The sequence below is a fragment of the Numenius arquata genome, chromosome 3 (assembly GCF_964106895.1).
Source record: "Numenius arquata chromosome 3, bNumArq3.hap1.1, whole genome shotgun sequence".
Lineage (NCBI taxonomy): Eukaryota > Metazoa > Chordata > Aves > Charadriiformes > Scolopacidae > Numenius > Numenius arquata.
In genome coordinates this window covers 62,849,973-62,875,105 of record NC_133578.1, presented here as the reverse complement: position 1 = coordinate 62,875,105, position 25,133 = coordinate 62,849,973, and the positions used below count along the sequence as shown (strand labels likewise).

The window sequence follows — 25,133 nt, the reverse complement described above, 5'->3', positions numbered from 1 at the left end:
CAGATATGTATGTAATTCATTCCTTTCAGCCACTCATTTTCAATTCTATTCCAGACCATTACTCTATAGCTTTGTAGTAGAGGCAGTCAGCTGAGAAGGAGAAGTGAGAGCCAAAGAGGGCCTAGCAGATAGGCCTCCTATTGGATTTGGGAGAAAAATCATGGAGTTTATACAACCTCAGCAGTGATTATCAGATATCATCAGCTGCCGGGAACATGCACAGAAGCAGAACTCTAAGTAATTCAGTAGGTTGCAAGTTGAACACGAAGGCATACAACGAGCTGAGATGCTCCCACAGTTAAGCGCACACAAGAAAACATGTCTCTCCTTATTTGCTTCAAATATGCCCAGGGTCTTTACTGGTCCTAGTCCAGTGAGAAGTGCTGTAAAACATGCATCCTCCTTCTGACTATATTCACATCAACACAAACACTGTTCCCGGCTTTTACTAGTGTTATTTGTTGTGTAGTGTTGTAACAGATGCCAGAGTGTGTCCTTTATGCAATGTGAGTATGAAAAATCCTTAAAATTTACACAGAAGTTAGATTTAACAAGACAAAAGTTTCACTATATTGCATTTATTTACCTCTTACATTCCAGTTATCAATTACGTTTTCTTAAATAAAACCTGGCATTGGTACATATATCTGTCACTTTCATTAATATCCTGCAATACATATCAGCCAGCTTGTTATTTTTATGTATAAAAATAAAGTAACATTCCAACTCAGCAAAACATCTTCTCTTTTAAAGCCCTGATGCTCTACCGTATCAGTCTTCATTATTATTAAATAAGGAGAGTGAGCAAACTACCCACTTTTGCCTCCAAATATTTTTTTCTACGCTGATGTATTTGTAAATTCCTTTACAATTACCCATTTCCTTTGTTAGCACGAAGTAATTAAACTAATCCATCCTCTGTAAACCTCAGTTGACTCACAGTGTCCTTGGGTGTCATTGCATCTTTCTTTTTGATGTTTTTTATTAACTTCAGATCTTCAAATCTACATCTGGAGCTTACTGTTTTCCACAGCAGTTGTCAGTCATCCTTCAGCTGTAGACTTTTTGGCTTGCACACCGATGAAATCGTGGTTCCTATGAGACCAGAATCCTTGTCCTACTCCACCTAAATTCATTCTTTACAGTGATTAATTTAAGTAGCGCTTGTGCACAAGTTCCAATTTCTCCATCAGTAAGAAATACTATAATCAGAGCAGGGTTTTTTTTTTTTAGGACAATAAAAACAGTCACGGTTTATTACAGCACTCTGGATGTCACCTTGCTGCCTCTATGGAAGACAAGAGGAAAGGTAAACTCCCTGCATCTTTCCTGAACATAGCATAAATCTGCTCTGCATGCTTGTCTTTTTAGGTAAGAAAACGCTTGGACCTTTGCATGCTGCCTAGCAGGCACCTTCTGTGTTGTGACACTGAACTGAATATTCAGTATGTGTTATATTTTCTATAAAGGTGCTGGATTAATGGTTTCATTTCGACAGTATGCGTGAACTTGAGGTGCTCCCACAAACACACTACAAAGTATTGAGCATCCTAGTTCGACTGCCCCAAGTCCTCTCTGGGCAAAATAGAGCCCTAAGAACCACAATCCCCTCAAGTATTTTTTTATATTCCAAAATGGAACCATCCTAGGTTTTGGTATCTGCTCCTGGGACTGTCTGTATGTTTATCCAGCTTCTGCCTAATCAGAAATACAGAAATAGTCAATTATATATAAACAAAACATTGAAACGTCTGTGTTGGTATTGCTTTTCTGGTATTTGTAAATACTACATTAGGTGCCATTTCATTAACCAGAAGTTCAGTTAGCATTAACTAAAATATTAAATTTCAGCACATGCTGATGTCCAGTAATTCCTTTAAAATTGTTTCACAGCTGAGGAATCTCCACTTTTCTTAAAACTGTCATCTTCTTGGCCAAATCCTATACTTATTCATGGATGTGGTAGCATATGAATTATGTTCACTACCCTTACTTTCATCTGTGTAAGTCAAAGTATACGGTTTTGGTCCAACACCTTGCAAAGTTCCTGGTCTGACAGTATTTACTGTGATAATTTACAATTCTGTCAATTTCTGCACTTTGCAATTTAGCTACTGCGCTATCTATTCTGGTAGTGGTTTGAAGTGTTTTCTCCTCTCTCCCAGATGAAAAATTGTAGTATAAACCTTGGCTACTGCAAGCAGCTGCACAGAGTAAGCTGAATATTGTATTGGCCAGGCAGAAAATTGCAATATTTGGACTTTTATTCACATTTTGGGTTACTTCTGTAGTTTATACGTAAACAAACAAGTCAACAAACTTTAAAGACATTTAGTAAGAATACAAAGATAGTATGCAAGCAGTAATGTCTAGACTAATCTCAATTTTCCATAATTGTTCCAAAAATAGAACAAAATACTACATACTGAGAATTTTACACTCACAATTAAGATCTTGGTGCCCTTTTAAAATCTATTTCAAATACTTCTTCTAGGCTGGATACATGCTTATACATATACTGAAGAGAAAGCTGCCACTGTGCCTTGCAGATACAAAAACGTGCCTGCATCTTATACAAACAAAAACATAAAATCTCTGCTTTCAGTCTTCATCTTCTTTTCAAAAGCTTTCTTCAAAATTTTGATCTGTTTTGTCTTTACTTATAAAACAAAATAGTAATGTCTCTCACAGCTGCAGATATCAACCATTATTCCTGACCAACAAGTCAGAGGTCAGTCTAAATGGGACTCGAACAGTTCTGCCGCCAGCTCTGCCACTGAGCGAGCCACCCACTCTCCCCTCTGTAATACAGGAGAACAGAAAGAGACCTTATTTCTAAGGTGTTTCAACATCGACTCACGTCTAGGTATTGCCATAGTTACATATCACTTTCAACACTGGGTAAACTAATCAAAATGAACATTTTCCCACTGTGTTTATTTCCAATTATAAGCCTGGGCATCCATTCATCTGTTAGATTTAAAGCCTTCAGAAGGAGAAATAAAAGATAACTATGTCGTACCTAATTTCAGGGGAAAGTCATATATTGTTAACCAGGTGTGACCAGATCTATTACAGGCCAGTGATTTTTACCTCAAGAAGTAGACAAATGGGTTGAAATTATTAAAAAAATTAAATAAAAAAAGGACCGATAGAACAACAAATCAGTATAACATTTTTAAAACCATCCATCTCAAATCAGTGATAATTCAGTATCAAAACCCCATATTGTAAAGAGGATATCTTTTAAAAGAATACCATTTAACTGGACTCTTCAGGTTCTGAGCAAATCTTTCACACAAAACTATTATGGAATCTGACTGGGCATGGAATGAGAGAGTTAAAAGTAATACACAAAGAGCAAATCATGACGATGGTCAGTTTTCAACTTGGCAAATATTAACAGTAGAGTGCCCTATGGATTTGTACTAAAATATTATTTTACAGATTCTTTCATCTGGAAAAAGAGACACATAGTCCACTGGCAGCATCTGTGGATAATGCAAATTATTAAGAATATTTTCAGGGCTAATCAAAATAGTGAGGAATACCAGAGGCTGAACAAAGAAAGATGAAGGTTGATGATTAATTCAAAATAATGAACTGCTCATATACTCCAAAGTTTTCTAGGGCTGGCAGTCATAGGGAAAAGATTAATAAGGCATTATTCAGTGCATTCTGGTAAACAAAACCAAAGTATTCCAACCATACATGATGCTATAAGAATACTACACCATACAAAAGCTGGAGCAGTTCTCAAGAAATTATAACACGGAGTTTCAGAAGAAGTTAAGGTTGAGGATATACGTATGTAGTCTTTGCTTAAAAAGACTTAATTATATCCATAAGGATATAGGGGTACTTTTATGTAGCTTTTGAATTTTGCTCCGATTATCTCATATAACATATATCCAGTGATAGAATATAGAATAAGATGAACATATATGGTGTAGTAGCCTGTAGTTTAGTTCCCACAATGGGGAAACATATTGCATTGTAATATCTGATCACTTATTTTGGTTCTGTAGCTTGCTAGAGTGACTTTTCTGTAAGGCAACTTTTCCTGTCTGTAGAGGTGATTTGCACTGCAGAATGGCATGCAAACACAGGTTTTTAAAACACTGTTAATTGCATTATTAAAAAAAAATCTAGAAACACTTGATTTATAAAAAAACCCATTTGCATAGCAATCCAAATTATTACTGTAAGTTACTTAGGCTCTATTATATTCAGCCTAAGTGAATCACTCAGGTAAAACCTGTAGGATGAATCTTTTATAAAAACAAAACCAACACTACTTAAGTTATTACAAAAACCCAACATTTTAATCTTGAAGACTTTTTAAACATTACTGAAATATGGTTGTGGGAAAACATGTTGCTTTTAGAAAGAAACTAGGTATATTCAAAGAAATGCTTATCTTTTCCAATTACAAAGTTTGATTTCCCTCGTTCAGTTCCGCATTGCCAACATGGCATTTATATCCCAAATGAGATTCCGTAACTGATCCATGATCTGCTTCAGCTGCTGATTCTTCTGTTTCAGTTTCTGTGGGAAGAGTTTATTAGAAGTTTTTTTGTGATCAGTTCAAATAGCACACTCGGAAATTAAACAAAAGTCACAGTGCTATGAAATGCTATATGGATCTTTTTCTCCATTGTCTGTAAGCAGTATAACTGGGATAATACATCCTCTTTAAAGCACACTCTAAAAAGCATCAAAAGTTAAGGACTGTCACTAGAGGGGGAACACTGTTTCTTTTCACAGCAGTCCTTTTATCAAAACACTCGATCCCTTCAAAAATTGGAGGCTTGTGGGGATTGGTCCTCTCTTACCAAAGTCCAAAAGATAGTACTTTATGTAGGAAGAAAGAATCGGCAATTTCGATCAAAAGAGTTCAGGGAACAGGTAAATTTATGTGAATATATGTTGTATAACTTGGGTGCATAGAAAATAAGGGATTAATAGTGGAAGTTTGAACAAAGCACAAGGTACAGGTGAAGCCAAACAAACTTTTCCAGCACTTCTGCCTACGTAGGTCAACCCTCATGTGCTACGTGCTATTCCCAAGCACACTGAGCTCTTCAAAATTGTGTATTTGTTTTTGTGAACTGCAGAAGCATTTGAAGGAGCAGAAGAGCAGCAAGCTTGCTTTTATTTGGGTGCATATCCAGAGCTTGAAAGTTATGTCTTTACAGAAGAAAGATCAGTGCCTTAAGACACTGCACAATCTCCCTAACATTTAATGTTTGGGAGACACATGTTTATTGCTTGATTTCAGCTTTGACATGACTTCGTTATTTGCACTACATAAATGGCAATACATTAAGAGGATAACTCAGATCAGTAATATGACCAAAGTAACTGGAACAATGATAAAAAGAAGCAATATCCTGAAAATTAGGCTCCTGAATTTTGATGCAGACAACATACCAATGTTTTTAAGTTGTCCAGCTGGTCAGCTGGGAAAGAATTCCAGCGAAAGAAAGGAATTTTATTCACTTCAGACCTGTAAAAAATGGTCTGAAATAATACAGTAATTAGGCTCAGACTACATGGGGAACACAGTACTTTGAATAAGGGAAATATTCCTGAACACAGACTTTGGTGGACAAATTCCCTGGAAGCAGATAAAACACTCAATTCCAGACTCCTGAGAAGCATGTAAAAACAGATGTAGGACAGTTCATGTGCACTGATTTGGAATTTCCAATCAAGCATTTTACAGACTAGAAAGCATTTTAAAGGTAACTGTGCATTTATCTAATGCTTCTTTCTTTTCCATTTGCTAATCTACGCCTTCACAATATACAGCAGAGATTCAAGTCATAAAGACAACAGAGAAAACTGAGAAGCATGTAGTTACTTCACAGCATCCAAATAACAGAATTGCCAAGTATGTCCCTACAAAAGCTCATAATATAAGATCTTGATGCTTGAGAAAGCACAAGAGGGATGAGATACACAAACACATTCATACCTGTGGCATTTTTTAACATATTTTTGTTTGCCATCCTCAACATTCAATCTTAGAGATTGAACGTTACATCAGAACTACTAGTTTAATGCAAGCTGTCACTTGCTGAGACTGAGAGCATGCCATTGCACGATTTTTGAAAGCCTTCACCATTAGAAACAAAGACCAAACAGTCAGGGATGGTTACTCAAGTCACATATAGGAAGAACCATTAACCTCTGATATGCAGATTGTGTTCTCTCTCCATCCACTTCTAATTGTACTGTTAAATACTGTTAAGTAGGTATGCTCACATGAACTTTACATAAGTTACGCCCAAAAGACTCATTCTGTAAGACTGTTTTATTTCTTGTGCCAGTATTGTGAAACTGTAACTTGCTTGATCTTTACGTGATGCTAGATAAGAGAACCTTCAAATTGGGTTTCATTTCTTTCCAAAGCATCTGTGAAGATAAGAAGTACACAATTTTTACTTTATTTATCTGAAGATAATTTTAGATCCTTGTCTTCAGAGAAGACCTATTTTCTTCACTCTTCTATTCTACTTTTTCCAGAGACAGAAAAAACATCTAAGATGAAGCACTATCTCTGGACAGCTAGCTTGAAAAAAGAATAAAGAGAGGGGAAAAAAATCCACTTCAGAGAGCATGGTCCCCTAATTGAAATGCACATAGTGATCCTTGTTACTGATCTTTGACAGGCAGTGGTCCACACCACAAAGTACTACATAATTAGTACGTTCTACACCACTGGCAGTGCTGGCCTCCGATGAGCCAGTAAGAACATCTCAACTCAGGTCTAACCTTGGAAAGACAGGTGAAATGGCCTTCTCGGGAAACGGGCAAGTTCTGTAAGCAGCTTCTGCAGCAATGACAAATTTTCATTTGAACAGATTACTTGCAAGTTGTCTCCCACTCTTTCCTCCTTCTACTGAAATGACTTAGTTGAACTCTGGACTGCTTCTCAGGATGAACACTTGCACGAAACAAGAAAAGGTACTTCATCCTACATGCATGCTACAGCTTCTGACTTCAGCCGCCTTAAGATAGTACAGGAAAATTAACTTATATGAAGCAGTTTATAATGAGTTTAAGAGATCTAAATTTGCCTTATATCTGACAGGTATGGTTCTGCTAGTCCCTCCCTGTCAGAAAAGTGATGTGACTGAACACCAGTCCTAAGGGATCTTCTTTGGTGATATTAATTTTCAATGTGATTAAACATCCATTTTGACTGACACTGCAAGTCCTATGGCAGCATGATGGAGCTGGCAAGGACTGCACCTTCCAGTAACCAACGAGACCTTAGTAGGCTTAGGTCAGGTAGGACATTTATGAAAACACGTACAGAATCACAATATGTGGGAGAATCATAACATACATCCAGAAAATAGCTGTATTTCAAGGAATATGCCATAAAGAACTTGACATCTTTCATACAGATTTGGGTTCAGTAGGACATAGTAATTTCAACTTTGACTGAAACCAATTTTTGGCTTAAACTCATTTTTGGTTCACTTTGTTTTCATTTGAAATCAGTGCTGTCTAGACCAATGCCCAACTTTCTATCAAGAGATGTATCAGAACTTTCCTTTGCATGCTGTTCCTGTCTCTCTCCTCATCTTAACCTCATCTGTCTTTCACATTTGAAAAACTAAACATCACTACGAATCATTATTCTGCACTCAAGCCATTTGCTAGATGTCCCTTCTTCAGACAAAGATAATAGTGTAAATGTTGTGGAAGAGGAGGATTATGTTTCAATTGATGCCTGTAAAAACATTGAAAATACTTGCCTATGTTGTACAGCACTACTTCTGCTTAAAAAAAGAAAAAAAAAAAAGGTGTTTCCATCTTGAAAATCTTATATAAAAGACCATTCTCCTGAACGCTGTGCCAGTTATAGTTTTTACCTGCTCTGTTCAAGACCTGTAAGAGTACACGCCATAAATATATATAAGCTTAATAAAGCATTAAATATTAATAACAGTAGTACCTTTACTTGCATATATCTCATAAGAATTTTATCAATTATGTTTACTTTGTTGATTATGACTCTACTACAGAGAGAATTTGCATCACCACCTTTTTCATGCGTGTGTTACACCTCTTGACCATTAAACTGATGTAGGAAGTGATTGTTCAAAGTCTTATGAAGGTGACGATGGCCTACGCTTTTCCATGTAAGTCAAATGCAAGAAATTTCTACAGAAACACAATGTTTGTGATAGGCGAGAAAAAGTACAGCATGCCCTGGCAATTTATACTGTTTTTTCTTTAAGTCAGTCCTTCATAATGATATCTCTGAAGTCAGGAGGTGGAAAAACCTTCTCTCCTCCCACCTTTCACTTTTATAGTCAAAAGATTTACAATGTTATATGCACACAGCAGAAAAAAAAAGTTGGAAAAAACGCTTCAACACTTTGCTCAAACTCTGTTAAAGCTGCCAGGTGATGTTCTAATTTATGGCTTCTCAACTGATACCAAGGTCCACTTCCCATCATAATAAATTCACATATCCATGTATTTACGGTATTTTTTTCAAGTGGATGAAAAGTATTCATCACTACTATGCTAACTGCTGTACAATTAAACATTAACACACTCATTGTTCAATAACTAAAGGTTTTCCTGATGTCATTCATAGGCATAACTGTTGTATTCTTACTGGAAATGAGAGACTGGATTTTCTGTCTCCCTCCTCACCTCACAGGTGAAAGGAAAACTGCTCCTTCTGCATATGCATAACTCTCCTGCCCGAAACAAGCAGAGGCACCAGTGACAGCCTGTGTTCCACTGCATGCGCCATACTTTTCACATACTGAACCGGAGGCAATTGCACGTATCCACTTCTCTGTTGTTCAAAGAGGCATAAGGTGGATGTTTGCTTCATACCAATTATTTATCATCCAGTGATGAAGTCTGAGGTCTTATTTACTGAGTACCCTCTAAGCTATGTAGCTTGTAATAGAATTATCCATTCCCCAAGGTGCTTCTCCATCACACTCTTCACCGTCACATCCCCATTTTTAACATGAAGATCACACAGACGTATGATTCTCAGTTATAGATGGCAAACTAAATCACAGGAAAACTCGATAAGACTGGAGTGCCTACTAACTTTGTCCAGAGACGTCTAAGATGCAAGTCTGTCACTAAATTTTGTATTTAAACAGCTTCCCACATACTCAAAGGACAGCTATCACCAACTGTAAGGGAAAGAATGAACAACTACCACAGACAATTTGTGACAGAGACAAGGATAAACTTCCAGTTCTAAGAGCAGCCTTCAGTTACTTACTCACTACTCACATTAAGTCCTTCCTTCTCATTCCCAAATTCCCTGCTTATTCAATACCCTCATGCAAGTTACACAACACATAAACCAGGATTTTTATAATCTTATTTATCACAATGCTGATTCAATCTAAATACTGTCTAGTCTGCAAAAGCAGAACAGCTCAAGGACTCTTCCAGAAAAGAAAGCAGGGAGGGCAGGACAGGGTAGAAGAAGAGAAATCAAAATGTGATAATTTAATAAAGGTTGTATAATACAAGGACAAACTGGGCAATTGCGATTGTTGGGACAGCTTTAAGCTTGTTGTTTCCTAACTCTTCTTACCTTTGCAACCATGATATTGTTTTGATATCATAGTTAAATGAAAAATTTTGCATGAAACATTTTGTATGAAACTGAAAAGGAAGTATTTCGTGATATGGAATAAAATGCATCTGAGTGCTGAGAGACCTGCCTGATGACAAGACTACTCTACATAATTTTCTCTTGGAGATGGGGAGAAGCTCCTGATGAAAAAGGAAAAACATCTCAACTCATTTTCAAGAAAGATTAGGAGGAGGGATCCAGAAAACTACGGAAACTACAGGCTGGTCAGTGAAAGCCCGGACCCCAGGAAGACTATGCAGCAAATCCTTCTGGAAGTCATGTCCAGACACATGAATGATTAAGGTGACTGGGAACAGTCATCTTGGATTTACCAAAGACGTGTTGTGCCTGACCAACACGACAGCCTTCTATTCAGAAATGACTGGCTGTGTGGCCAAGGGGAGACCCGGGGATTTTCTTTACTTTCATATTAGTCAGACTTTTGACACAGTTTCTCATAGGATCCTTGTAGCCCAACTGGAGACATGTGGTTCGGATAGGTGGATTGTAGGGCTGATGGAAAACTGGCTAGATTATTGGATTCTAAATGTTATGATCAGCAGTATTAAGACCAAAGACTGATACCAAGGTCAATATTCTTAATATCATCATTAATGACTTATCCACACTTAATGACCTAATCACTGTATCAAAGCAGCAAGTTTGTGGACAATACTAAATTGCTATATTAGCAAGAATGTACCTATCAGGTCAAGCAAAATTGTTATTCTCTTCTGGCTCTGGAGAACGATTGCCCAATTTTAGACTCAATACAAAACATTAACATATTAGAGAACATCCAGTGGAAGGCCACCAAGCTAGATTAGTTCAGTCTCAAGCAGAGAAGGCCGAGGCAGGATCGCAATGCTGTCTTTAGCTACCTAATGAAGATCATAGAAGAGACAAAGCTGGAATCTTCTTGAATGTACACCACAAAAGGATGAGAGGCAGTGGACACGTTACAAAGAAAATTCCAACGTAACATCAGGAAAGCTTTCACAGTGAAAGTTGACAAACACTCAGGAAGGGTCCATAAAGGGTAGAATTTCCATTCTTACAGATATTCAAAATGCTACTAGATATGAGCCTGGGCAACTGAATCTAACTTTGATAGCTGGCCCTGCTTTGAGCTGGGGATTGAATCAGATAATCGCCAGACCTCCCACTGAGCCTAAATTCCTGAATGATTCTACCATTGCAGAGAGCCAGTTTGGGTACCCAGAACAGGATGGAACTGCACCCAATGCAGATTCATTTGCTGAGAAAGCATCCAAATAAACAATTCTTCCTCTTTTGTTAAAGTGCTCCTTGGTGCACATTCATATTTGGGGTGAAAAAGGACTACAAATACAAAACGAATTAAAAATACATGCAAAGAGCGTGAAAGGTAGTTTAAAAGTAATGCAACTTTTCAGCATAGTCAAAAGAAGTTTTCAAGCAAAGTATTCCAAAGAGAAAGACTAATTGCAAATTGCTGTCATTTTAAGGACTACTTCCTAAACAACATCAGCTCCGGTGCACAGAGGTTTTGTTATCAAAAAAGCCCGGAGCTAAACTTTTAACAGCTTAACTTAAAAGTCTGTCATGTAGATTGTCTTTTCCTTTCTTAGCAAGATCACTGTTAACCAGTTAGCAAAGACTAATTAAGAGCATCAAAAATAATTATTTTCTAAAGGTCACCTGAAATGTCCTAATGCTATTTCACATCATTTCATTTTCACCCAAATGTATTGAGACTACTAATTATGCATCAGTTTTCCTAAGCGCTTCATTTGAAACCAGACCTGTAGCATCCAAAAACCCAAAGCTGCATTTGCTCCATTTCCAAAAACAAATAGTAAAGAAAACTGCTGGTAAGGCAGCAACACAGATTAAAGTGTTCTCAGTCTGCGATTTGATATTTTCTGTTTTAAGCACGTCAAATGTACTGCAAGACTATAGACCCAAGGTGAGCCTGATATCTTGAAAATATTACAGATGATACTATACTTAGAAGGTAAGAAACCTGTAGACAGAACATTACAGACTCAAAAAATATGAAGACAAGTAAGAAAATTTTGGTAACAACTTCCAATTGTTGCAAATAGTAATTAAGTTAAATGAAAAATGTATCAGGACTTGTATTAGTAGACCAATGTTAATGCTAAACTAATTCTGGAGCAGTGAATTATTTATTCCAGAAAGGAGTCAATCACCTCAAAAACTTAGAAACCTAAAAAGCAAATACAGCTAAAAGGAATAAGCAACATTTTTGAGAACTGCAGGAGAGGATTGTTTAGTACAAAAGGTAGAGGTAGTAAGTGCTCAATAAATTGTTTGTTTCTTTGTCTTTTATAATAATGGTGAATTCTTCTTCAAAACTGCTGGCAAAAATCCCTTTTGTTTTTAAGCTCAATAGATTTTATTTAAGCATATAGTTGCTAAATATTACTGAATTGCTAGGACAAATTCATTATCTTGTAAACTGACCTATATTTTAAATTAATGGACAAGTACTTCTTAGCCAGGGTGGGGGCATCTGACTTAAAATATAAGTCTAATATAGCAGAATAAATAAATAAATAATGCCAAAAGATGTCACTATACAGTAAACCAACATCAAAAGCTACTGCAGTATTTTGGAAATCTCCTACAACAACGGTTCTTCTGTCTCAAGAGTAAGAAGGTGAGTACAGGAAGCACATAATGCTCCCCACCTCCTCCACTGAGGATGTCCCCTTCCCAGACAACTGCTGTAGCAAAGTAGAGCCATTATGTTTCAAGTCAGTGGTTCCTGGAAGGAGGGATGTTCTTGTGTGTGAATACATGATCCACAAGGTCTATATGACCTGCTAGTTTTGGTTGTGCTCGGCACTGCACGGCAGCTAACATCTTTCACATGCATCCAGAGCCACTGAAGAGATCAGACTGGCTGCGATAACACAGCAAGAAGGACAAAATTAAAAGACCCATGAAAGGGCTAAGAATTCAAACGTCTCAATAATGGCAAAGTATTGGGTTATTGCAATAATGCTTGGTTTGGTACCAGAAACATGTAAGACTGAAAAGATACTGCCTATCCCAGCAAAAAGGACTAGGTGAGAGCAAGACAACCAGCTGAAGGGAGAAAAGATAGTGGGTCAAGAATATAAAGAGCTGTTTCATCTGTCATGTTGGTTTCCCTGTCCCATCATTTTCATCAACATTTTGTATTACTAAAATTTTGCGAGAATAAATTAAGCAAAATTGAGCTGGAGGTGGATGTTACATACTACAGCAGATTGAAAAGATCTCAGAAATGCCAACTAAGAATCAGAGAGGGCTATCTGAACCCAGCACCCAGTGTCAGAAATTACACCAGTTAACCTGATTCTAGTGATATTTTTTTTTCACAAAAATAAGAATTTCTTTATTTCTAGTCATAAAAACCCAAAGCATTTCCTATTCTGTAATGTATTAAAATTTGAACTTTGAAAGAGGTAGTGGATGTGCTTAGACAGCTGAAGAGAGACAAAAGAAAAAACTGACTTGTTTCAAAACCAACAAGATTAAATTTCTTTTGCAGCAGTTAGTAAATATTTGTCCACAAAAACATTAGAGAAAGTTCAATTCTCTTCTGAAGATTTACTGTGGGAAATCTGGAAACTAGGTCTAAGCATTTAAGTGTAAATACAGAATTTCAGACCAGATTTAAGTGAATGTCTGCATACATTCCTAATTACCAATTTGCTACCAACAGTCCTGAAACTTCATCAACCTTTTTAAGGTTTAAGACTCATCATAAATGTTTATGAAATTCTTTTCACAAGATCACACCAAGGAGGTTTAAAAACATATTAGCATAAAAGCACAATAGCAAGGGCAAAAACATGTCATAAAACTATCAAAACCACAGAAAATATGGACAGTTAAGCTTATTAACACTTAAAGATTGCAAATAAATGTGCATAAATTCACAGTACAACATCGCATACAATATAATATATACAACCCTGCTACATCAGCACTGAACAGAAAGAATACAACAGAAAAGCTGACAACTGCTTTTCTCTAAATTCACATAGTCCTCATTTTCTCCTATACAGTATGCATGCATTTTTTTTAAATAAATGGGTTATGAAAAATTTGGTACATTTCTGATTGTTGAGGACAAATAAAAAAGCCCATATTTTAAAAGCTGAAAATCCACCAATTATTCTCTGCATAAAGAACTATTTTACTCATTTATTTCCTTTGTTCAGTTATTTTTGTAGATTATGCCTCCTTTTTACCAAGTATTTACAGATATTACAGCTACAGGAATATTTAATTAATTCTATCTTTGTACTTTACAGATTGAAGAAACAATGTTCAAAATTGCCTCCTGGTAAAACTACGTATTTTTAGTCTCAATATTAAATTAGCATTTACTACAGCATATTTATTTTTAGGTTTGAATCCGTCTTTAGTAATTGTACTCAATTGCATGCTGCCACTCAAACTGAAAATTTAACAGCATCTTTATCATACGTAGTGCATTTTTTTCTGAATGTGTCAAGATTCAACAAATGCTACATTTAACAAAAGGAATGTTCTTCCTCAAACTGTCAAAATACAGAAAGTAGCCCTGAAAATCCTTTACCAGCTCACATCATTGTGATAATATTTACACATCTGATGTTCAATACCCATTTTTTTAATGCCTAAGAGTTTTGAAGAGAAATAAGTTGAACAGGCACCTTAACTCCATGTATACTGCTGATATGTAATGGGTTAAGCATAAACATAACACACTGTATTCAGAAGAATATGTATCAGTTTAAAAAGAGGCACAAGTTAAATTTGTCAGGAAACCTAAACTCAACAGCCAGAGGTACAGCTAAAAAAAAAAATTGCCTGCTAAAAGGCAGTTCTGAAATAGTTACGTGCAAGAAGTATTTATTACCAAGTTTGATGGTAGTCATCACAAGTGCTGCATTTAGTACAGCAACCTAGAAAATCATTTTTTTTAATGACAAAGTGACAGTTTTAAACTAATTAATTTCAACTTTGTTACCTTATTCACTTCCATGATTTCCCTTCTCTCTTCACTAGCAAAACGAAGCTGACTCGCAGCACCACGATCATCGTGCTTAGAGCCATCTTCTTCAACATATGGAATAAGTTGCTATGAAAACAAGAAACATTAGCCAAAAAAAGGAAAAAAGAAGAAAAAAATAAACTGAAAACAGGAGATATGGAGATACATAAGGTACTACCATTTTCTTCAAAGGGTCAAACTTCCAAAGAAGAAGTGGATACAGGCTTACTTCATCACCTCAAACCCAAAGGCCTTGCAATGACCTCAGTCAGCTCTCCAGGAAAAAGACCCAATCCCACATATTACCATGCCTAGACCCAAGCAAGTTCACAACTGTAGGCAGAACCCAGTCTTTACAGTTTAAGATGTTTATCACAGGTAATCCTTGTATTCTTGAACTCTGTCAATTGTGATTTTAAAATTTACTGCTCCACACTATGAAATACCACAAACATGAAGTTATTATTATAAAGTATTTCAGTAATATACTAAACATAACTATGACTAGTTTTACATAGCTACTTGGTAAATTATGGCTTGCTATTTTAGTGGGCCTCTGGCAATTCTTAACACCAGGCCCACAGCTACCTAATAGGAGTTTTTCCGTAAGAATTTCCCACTGTGATTTCCTCAGGCATATAGTATATTATCTTTTTTGTAAGCTTCTACCAAGCCAAAAAGCTTTGATAAAGAATTTTAAATGAATATTAATGCATGTTCCCTTCCTAAAAAGAAATATTAAAAGAAATCAGTAAATCTGCTAGATAAAAAACAAATACATGCTTCTGTGTCAGAACACTCCCAAGCTACTAACGTCTTACTCAGAAATAATTATAAGCTGTAACATTTTATACATAACATATATCCACAAAGTCTACAGTCTATTGTTGATTTTTCCATCCTGAACTGAGAAAAGCTAAAGTTGATAGCAAAATTACATCCTTGTTCACATACATATTACAGACAAATGAAAGACTAGTAATTGATGCAAATGAGCAAGACGACATTAGTTTAAAAGTCTGGGAGCAAGCTGCTCATCACATGCATACTAACTTTTTACTTAGATTGGGGGTGTAATATTATCATAGAATCATAGAATCATTTACATTGGAAAAGACCTGCAAGACTGCCAAGTCCACCACTAAACCATGTGCTTAAGTGCCACGACTATCTGTCTTTTAAATACCTGCAGGGATGGTGACTCCACCAGTTTGCTGGGCAGCCTGCTCCAATGTTTGATAACCCCTTCAGTGTAGAAATTTTTCCTAATATCCAATGTAAATCTCCTCTCATGCAACTTGAGGCCATTTCCTATTGTCCTATCGCCTGTTACTTGGGAAAAGAAACCAATCCCCACCTCCCTACACCCTCCTTTCAGGTTGTAGAGAGCAGTAAGGTTTCCCCTCAGCTTCCTCTTCTCTAGGCTGAACAATCCCAGCTCCCTCAGCCTCTCCTCATAACACTTGTGCTCTAGAACCTTCACCAGCTTCATTGCCCTTCTCTAGACTCGCTCCAGCTCCTCAATGTTTTTCCTGTAGTGAGGGGCCCAAAACTGAACACAGTATTCAAGGTGGGGCCTCACCAGTGCTGAGTACAGGGGATGATCACTTCCCTAGTCCTGCTGGCCACACTATTTCTGATACAAAGCATTCAGCAGCATCCTTCAGCATTCTGACGGACAACTTTCTTGGACTGAACCCACTAAAAATGTAATTTCCTTCTATATAAAAATTTTTGTAGGCTAGTCTTATTAAGCTCATCAAAATGGACAAAACCTACCATACTAACTCTGCCATGAAAACGTAGCCGAGATTAACAACTTACTACATTTGCATGCCATGATGTAGTAGCGTGACTGCTAAATACTCTTGGAAAAAACCTCCTTCTCTCTCTGATGGAAAAATAACGTACCACTCAAAGCAGAATATTTCCTTTGAAAAACTCCCACCTTTCAGAAATACTAGTAGAAAAAAAACAAGGAAAAGCAAAGTACTATACCTAACACACAAATGAAGCAGGAAATTTAATCAGAGAACTTTGTAGACAGATCTGCTTCACAATTATCTCATGCCTTGCTATGTTGGTTAACAGAAAGTTGTTGAGAATACCTACTACACTGGTAGTACTCATGAACAAAAAAAAATTTATATCAATAGACTAAGGAATGTTAGTAGCTACTGACTTCTCTTGACTGTTTAAAAAAATAGACTTGTTGAAATTCTTTAAAGATATGGTTAGAATGACAATCATTAAATAATATGATTGAGATTATTATTGAAAAGCTGAAATAAGAATTTAAGACAACTGATCCAAGAGGAATGGTGTGTAACTCATTCACGCTAACTAATAAAACATGAGGAGGCAGGCATTCTATTAACTTCAGAACAGAAAAGACTAAGTAGATAAAGGAAGAAAGAATTCCAAATATTGATAGAAAACCCTGCTGTGCATAAGCTATCAGTAAGACCCTGCATTAAAAAGCTTAAAGGGACTACTCGTTTTCTCTATGAAGATTCTTTCTCACTCTGGTAACAAGAAAAAACTGAAAAGGAAAAAAAAACCAGACAGACCAACCCCACCTCATCTTGACTGTATGTGAAAACAAGACACATCAAAAACTTTTAAAGGGGACACAAGTATAGCGCTATTGCACACAAGTCCACAAACCATGAAAAAAGTTTTTTTTTTTTAATTGGGAAGTTATTTCTTCACAGAAGGAAGTTACATTACCAAACATTACCAATGTTACCAAACATTGGAACAGGCTGCCCAGGGAAGTGGTGGAATCACCATCCCTGGAGGTATTTAAAAGACAGGTAGATGTGGTGCTGAGGGACATGGTTTAGTGGTGGTTTTGTCAGTGTTAGGTTAATGGTTGAACTCCATGATCTTAAAGGTCCCTTCCAACCGAGATGATTCTATGATTCAATGATTCTATGTTAACGTGAAATTTTCACAATCTCTCAACCAGCTCCAAATAATAAACAGAATTCAGTCCGCTGAACAATTCCAGTCTCATTTAAGACTTGTTATGAGTCTCCTACAACTCAGGAGAATGGACGATACGCTAGGCAGAGAGTGGTTATTCTGATTTTTAATTTATATATGAATAAAGATACTTACTTCTATGGGAACAGGATCGAGCCCAGCACAGTTTTCATTGCATTTGTCATAGACTAGTCTCAGTTTTCTGAAGAGTATTGATAGCTGACGGAGATGTTCCTGCAGCTTTCCCAGTCTGTCTTGATATGTTCCAGTATGATAAGTAACGCCGTTCGGTAACTTAGAGAACCAAAACCCCAAAATGTTAAAAATATTATGTTAAAGTTTTTGTCGCACAAAATAAATAAACTAAAATAAATCAGAGGGGTATTTTTGTACAGTTAAAATAAGACAATCACACTATCCCCACAGAAATCACTGAAATTTCTATTTGCTTTATCAGCAAAAATCTGTATTTTATCTGCTTATCCCATGTGCCAAATCACTGCTTTCAAAGAGCTTCATGTATTCTTCACACTGGTCATTGTCAATTCCTCTGTAACTCTTTTCAGTGAATGTCTTCAAAATGCTTAAGCACAACACTGTTGTTATCAGTTATAACAATTTGAGACCTTGTGTTGCAACCCCAGGTCACAATTCAGAGACGCAATCAAAGTGAATTCAAAGTTAGCAAACTCTAAGTACATATTTCTATACCTAAGATAATTACAGAAGAAAACTGCCAGCCATGAAAATAGAGAGGGAATGGAAGTGATTATTTATTTTCTGCTCTTAATAGAGATCTTTCAAAACATACAAACAAATGTTTGTTTGTTTTCTCACTAAGTAGCCACAAATAAGGATTATGTCCACTTTAATAACAAAAAGAAGTGTCAAAAAGTTCTAGGTGGAAAATATTACAGAAAAAAGATCAATGAAAAATCCTCTAAAATTATTCCACAGATGTTAACAAAACTAGAGACACATAACCCACATATAAACAGACTTCACTATTCATAAAGGAAAACACAGATATTAAGTGTATTTAGAGTATAGTTATTGCAGGGGCAATAATAAGTCAGAATTTCTGAATCTTCTCTATCTTCATTTAATGTACAGATGTAAGCAAATATACCAAGAGTAGTATTCACTTCTCCCATCAATCCTCCTTTTCAAAGCAGTTTGATCAAGTTCCTTATTTATCCTAACCTATCTCCTGTGCCTAAATATGCTGGCAGTTGGTGATAAAAACATGGGAAATTGAGGACCATAAAAAGAAAACGTTATTTCTCACCTGCATGTTCCTCAGTAACTGGAAGATTTCCATGGTTCGAAATACAATGTCCTGCACAGTCTCTTGGCCAATTCGACAGAGAGAAGCTGTATTTACCTCCCTAGCTGCCTGAGCCTGTGTCCCTGAGAAGGCACCAGGCGGCATGCCTGCCCCAGCGAGAGGGGGAGTTGACATCTCTTGACATTAATCAGTCCCACTGAGTCAAGCTGCATAAAGAAGTCAAGGCTGGATGATTAAGTACTTGTTTGACGCTATTATAATAAATAAACTTCTCTATTGTGGCTATACCATTCCTTTTCCCCATAGGTGGCCCTATCCCAGATAACTGTGCAACTGATAGAAGATGGCTCAGTGCTGTGCCCTTTGGTTTGGGTACCGCTCCCTCACCCTGTTACAGCCTTGCTGGGCAGCAGAACCGGGGGTGCTCCTCACACACACCCCTCAGAGGAGTCACCAGGAAGACCCTGCTCCGACCTGTGGCAAGGCAGCCCTCCCGCCGGGCTCCGGGACCGGCACTTCTCCGATTCCCCTCTCACCGCCACAGGGACCGGCCACCTCTGAGGTACCCCCTACCCGCCCCCTAGCCCGGGCGGCCAGGGCACAGGTCCGGGTACAGGCGGTGCCCGAGGGCCCCGCAGACCCCTCCTGTCCCGCCGGGGCTGCAGGCCCCTCCCGGACAAGCAGGCCCACCGATGCCTCCCCTGGCCCGAGGAGCCAGATGAAGCTACCGGGACGGGCTGCGACACGTCCTCCGCTCCCCCCACAGCGGGCCAGCCCCCGGCAGGCGTGGGGCGAGGAGTGGCCGCCCCCGGGCCCCGCAGCCCCTCCCTGGGGACACCTGGTTGGTAATGAGAGGCGGCGAGGCGCCCCCTAGACACCCGCACCCCCCGGGGCGGCGGCCAGTGGCCGGGACCCACCAGGACTCACCGGGACCGGGGCGCCGCGTTGCCCTGGAAACGCGCAGGCGGAAGCACTCGGCGGCGCGACCTGAGGCGGAAGTGACGTCCCGGCCACCGCCGGGGCGGGACGGGACGGGCCGTGAGGGGCCGAGGTGGGCGGAGAGGCCGGCCGGGGCGTGGGGGGAAGGAGGTCCCGTTCCATGTTGCGTCCCCCCCCCCCGGGGAAACTGGCCTCGGCCTCCAGCCCTCTGCCCGCTGCGCACGGGCTGCCCATTGCGGGCGTTACGCGGGAGCTGGGCCGTTTTTCTGGCTTGCTGAATCAAGTGAGGGCGTGCGGGCAAGTCAGCGAGGAGGGGTGTCGGCCCGGAGCCCTGCGTGTGGCTCCTTGAGGATGAAAAGTTAGGCCAAAACCGTAGCACGGTCGTGCAAATCACACCACCCCCGTAGTGAAGGTGGGGATGTGGAGATGCCGTTTTTTGGCAGACCATGCTGATGAATTGCTGAGTTCTGCAAGGGTATACACTTGCACAACTGTATTATTTTATATGTTTAAAGGTGTACTAGTGCTACTTCTTGCATAGGCACATTTTTGTGAGCTTAAAAAAGCCTTCCTGTATCAAGAGTAGGTGGGTATAAAACACTTCTGTACTGCCGGCCCTGTGTGCTTGTAGTACGCCAGTACAATCGAATTAGTGCAGTTTCAAAGTACAGACAAGGCCTCCTGTGTGACAAAGAAGAAACACCCTCAAAAAGAAAGCAGGCGGGATCTGTGAGGGCTGATATATAGGAGTTGTCTACAAAGTGGTTCGTGCTTATGGTCTGTGTAATGAAAAAATTCTTCATATGCAAAAATCAGTACCAAAGTTTCTCCTTTTTACAGTTGGTGTCATTTCTAGGACTCTTACTTGAGTGATTTTGACAATAAATACCTGAGAATGCTGAAGAGGGCATTTATATACCTGCAGCTTCTTATGAATTCTTAGGAAGTACAGTTTTAAAGCAGTCGTGCTTTATTAAAACTGATGTTATGAATTTTTTGTATGAAATAGATTGCATTCGTAATGTAAAAATAAATCAGGAGTTTGACGCATGATGTACAGCCTTTGTTAAAGAAAGAAGAAAGCAGTCAAGGAACATTCAGGGACAGAACCATTCAAACTTGCTGTGAGAAGCGTTTTGCTGCAGAAAACACTTTTTACCTCAGAAACAGATTAATGAGGGGAAACACCACCCCCTTCTCTAAATCGAAGCTTTTTGCTGCCTGGCTAAATTCTCTCCAGCATGCTGCTTTAGCCAAGGCCCAATATAAATAATTACACAGTATTTCAACAAAGATCTTAGCATAAAAGATACAGAAGTGATTTCGTAATCGGATAGAAGAAAATGTTTCATAAAAATAAGGGGGATATTTTCAGACAGCAAAAGAACATCCCGTGGTGTCTGGCTTGACAATACTTGGGAAAAGCAGCCCCCGGAGAATTTCTGAGGGCTTGTGTGAGGGTTTGCATCTCGGTTCTCTGTACATTAAGGAAATGATGCATGAACAGTTCAAGAGTTGAGCGCAAAGGGTAATGTTTTCCTCTTCTGATTGCATGCCCACGAGCTCTGTTCACACTGCTTAACTTGCTGCCCCAAATCTGATGGCATGAGAGTAATGAGCGATTCAGACCACCTACTGTTCAGTACTGCCAGATACAGACTCCATGTACAGCCATATCCTGAAGTATATGACTGCCACGTACAGGAGGGAGTTGAAATACAGAGCCAAGTCTGAATGCAAAGGGTGCTGAAAAACGTTGCTAGGAGGCCTAATGCTCTTCATTGCCAATCTGTGGAACATCTAAATCTGATTTTTTGCTCCTAAACAAAGGAATCTCCTTTTAGATAAGGAATGTTTTTTTGGTTGAATGAGGAAAAGATGGATATAGATTTTGCTTTTTAAAAGCAATTTGTTAAGCAGCCATTGTCTGACTTCAGTTTGGGCCAAGTGCTTTCGTCTGGAAGGTGTCCAAATCAGAGTTCATCTTTCACATCCATTTCAATTTCTGTGGCATCACTTCAAGCAGTGTCTTAGGATGCTGCAGCCTTTGTTGTTGGGTTGTAGAGAAGCTACCAAAAAACTAACAAAGAGCATATGTCTATGCATAATATTCTAGTCCAATCAAATTTAACCCAAATTTAAAATTAGGACTCTGTAAAAAGTAACTACTTCAGTGATTATCATTTTCACAACAGTAATGGCTCTATCAGGAAAGGAAAAGTCCTCAGAAGTGGGGCAAGAGGATAATTGTTACTTTTGTTTAAACAATTTTCTGTAAATCAGTTGATATATTTACAAGGCAATGCGGATCATTCTGTTTAAAATAAACAGAAATGGTGGAATTCCTGGATCATACTCTCTTTTCCTGTAATAAAGAAGAGTGTACTTCCTCTGCTGCTATTTCTTAGCAGCAGAGCTTTGATGCTGCTCCGAGGGTGACAGATGGGCTCAGGGGAAATGTGTTAACCAGGAAAGGACTTTCATTCTCAGTCCTGTCCCATTTCAGTGTTTATGTGTGGATTCGAGGAGAAATAATGGGACTTTGTGGAACCTTTGCCAACAATAAACAGACAAGGCACAATTTTGCTGTTACCAAGCTGTGATAGATAACAGCACAGCACATAACTTTTTTAGTATGTGGCCAACACAGACAGTTAAGCAGGGTGGCATTTAATTCAGCAGAGATTACATTTATAGGCCAGAGGAGGCGGTTAAGGACCGTGATTAGGTGAGGTGGATTGTGGGCTTGGGGGTTTTTGTGTGGTGTGGGTTTTTTTGCAACAGTATTTTTCCCCATTCGGACAGGTATTTTCATGAACTACAACAGCAGCCATTTAGAGGGAAGCAGGATCATCCATGGTGGTGCTAGATAAGATGGGATAAATCAGGTAGGGTCAGAGCCCAGAGCATCAGAGCAAAGGGCAGTACTCCATGCCTTTGCTCAGTAGAGGATGGATACAGCTGTTTTCTGGACCAAGGAGGAGCTGGGGTTGAGCAATTCTAACCACTGCCATTACATGATTCTGTTGCACAGCCCTTTGGTGCTGCAGGTGGTAGAAGGACAGCAAGAGAGCAAGATGGAAGGGGTTCAGCCTCCCTGCTTCCTTCTTTTCTCCTTCATCCTCTATATACCCATAAGCAAACTTGTCTATACTTGCTATGTGTTATTGGCACCTTCTGCTGGGGCACAGAGAAGCGGAAGTGTCACGCCTACTGGTTTTCATACAGGTAGTAACCAACTTCCGTGGTTTACCATAGCCCAGCCTCTGAACGTTCACAGAGTGGTCAGAAAAAAATGATCCGTAAAACTCTGATTTCAGAATGGCCTTACATGGTGGGGTGGCTGCCAGGTGCCCACCAAGCTACTCCCTCACTCCCCCTCCTCAGCAGGACAGGGGGAGAAAATAAGATGAAAAACTCATGGCTTGATATAAAGGCAGCTTAATGAAAGAAGGCAAAGATTGCGTGCAGAAACACGGTCCTGCCATGGACTGATCCAAACGGCATTGGAACAGATGTCCTCTTACAGTATAGATACTGTCGGGACCTGTGTTGCCTCCATAACTCAGAGTCGCATCCGTCTCCCATAACAGGAGAACAAGCATTAGCAGGTGATAGGGAAGTCAGGCCAAGTGTGGTGGTTCAGTGTCCATTTGAGGGTCTTAAAGTGTGATGTAGCTTTTTGGTTCTCGTTTTGCAGTGGGTCCTACACACCCATTTCTTGATCTTGAAAGGTGTATCATCAATTCTCTGCTTCTCTAAAGTTTCTTTCTTAACTTTCAGCTCAGAAATGTTGCCCTTGGCTGATTTCATGTTCCTTTAAACACCAAAGAACTAGTTTCGCGTTCACTGCTTTCTGGCATGAAGATTGTTGAAATGTCCTTCCCCACGTTTTACATGATGGGCTGTTATGCCCAGCAGTTGGTACTCTCACTGTAACCATTAAAGAAGAAAAAGAAAGAAATAACAGGAAGTCCTCAGACTCCTTCCAGGGTATCCCAATGTAGAAGTCTCATCCTTATGATCTTTCTGCTTTTGCAGTCACTCAGTTGTTTGTCTCCAAAGAGATATCTGAGAGTACCAACATAATTTCAACATTGTGACTTTAGACCCAAGCCCACAAGCAGACGTATCATGTCTGCTTTTGGTCTCTTGCTACCCAGTGCCTCTCCTGCAGCCTCCTGCTGTATTAGTGCTCCAAATGCTGACACTGAAAATTATTCAAAAACAACATTACCAAGTTTTTCTTTTTGCCCCAAAATAGCTGTGGGCAGTCTGTGACTTCTTGTACTGTACATTCAGATATTTCCCCTGGTCCTATTTTTCCTGAGCCAATGCTATCTTGTGGGACTAGCTGTTTGGACAAGGAGGCATTCCAAATTGCAGTTTATATAAACTGTATGTCTTTATCAGCCAGATGTGCATTAATGATGGCTGTGGATGAATTTTCAGCATGCTTGTCTGATGGCTTCTCCTGGGGCTTGCACAAAAATGGCTTGGAAATGGAACATTTGCAAAGAAGTGGATGCTGGCAAAAGAAAGCATTACAATGAGATGTAAAATATGTGCATTGTAATTTATACAGGCAAGTAGCTTCTGGGAAACTTGACCTCTGGCCAGTAGAGGACAGAAACATATCCAAAGAGACCACCGAAGCAGTGACTGGTACCCAGTGGGACAGAGATGGAGGGACTAATTATGTTTTTGCAGCTGTTACACCAATACTGGAAGTGTATTGGTGACAAATGACTTTGTGGTGGACAGCACAGTAGTTAATACTGGGGAAAAGCTAGTCTGCCCTGTGGTTTGACTGCTTATGTGCTATTAACATTATAAGCAGGAGAGCAAGGGTGGGTTTTCCCTTCAGGGGTCATTGCTGGTATGCAGTTTCCCACTGTTGCTCCACAGTTGGAGGCACAGTTCTCATTAAGGTGTTGACAGATTATATTCCTGTGACTCACTCTGTAGTAGGAGAGAGAGAGATCCTGTGCTATTTCTTTCCCCAAATATGTCCTAGTTGTGTGAGAGGGATCCATGCTGTGCTCTGTAGCATGTGGGTTTTTTTCCTAGACCTTGAAAGGCACAGCAGCCTGGGGTTTATCTCATCTGCCTCTATTAATGTTTTATTTCTCCCTCTGACTATAAAACCCTCATAGCAGGTGAAAACTTTCTCTTTGACTTTACAGGAACAAGCCCACCCCACTGCCAGTTGGGGGGCACTGGCCACCCATCAGCTGACT

At 39.1% G+C, this 25,133-nt stretch overlaps 1 protein-coding gene across 2 annotated transcripts; it reads right to left on the bottom strand.

The window, feature by feature from the left end:
• Positions 1 to 567: 567 nt before the first annotated feature.
• Positions 568 to 19,920, bottom strand: MED30 (mediator complex subunit 30). 2 transcript variants are annotated; one of them, XM_074145478.1, is made up of 5 exons: positions 19,882 to 19,920; positions 18,955 to 19,160; positions 17,802 to 17,960; positions 14,655 to 14,765; positions 568 to 4,548 (listed from the first exon to the last, which is right to left on the bottom strand). In XM_074145478.1, the coding sequence occupies exons 2-5, from the start codon at positions 19,126 to 19,128 to the stop codon at positions 4,453 to 4,455; spliced, it is 540 nt and encodes a 179-aa protein (XP_074001579.1). In that variant the 5' UTR covers positions 19,129 to 19,160; positions 19,882 to 19,920; the 3' UTR covers positions 568 to 4,452. The 2 variants fall into 2 exon arrangements, with proteins under 2 accessions (XP_074001579.1, XP_074001580.1); XM_074145479.1 differs by lacking the exons at positions 14,655 to 14,765; positions 19,882 to 19,920 and having other exon boundaries at positions 4,453 to 4,548; positions 18,955 to 19,128.
• Positions 19,921 to 25,133: the final 5,213 nt, after the last annotated feature.

What these genes read in the sequence shown, in the direction of transcription:
- MED30 (XM_074145478.1), bottom strand. Translation starts at nt 19,128, where the DNA reads ATGTCAACTCCCCCTCTCGCTGGGGCAGGCATGCCGCCTGGTGCCTTC. An exon ending in AGTTACTGAGGAACATGCAG is followed by an intron (nt 17,961 to 18,954) that starts GTGAGAAATAAC and finishes TGGTTCTCTAAG; the next exon opens with TTACCGAACGGCGTTACTTA. An exon ending in AAATCATGGAAGTGAATAAG is followed by an intron (nt 4,549 to 14,654) that starts GTAACAAAGTTG and finishes CTCTTCCCACAG; the next exon opens with AAACTGAAACAGAAGAATCA.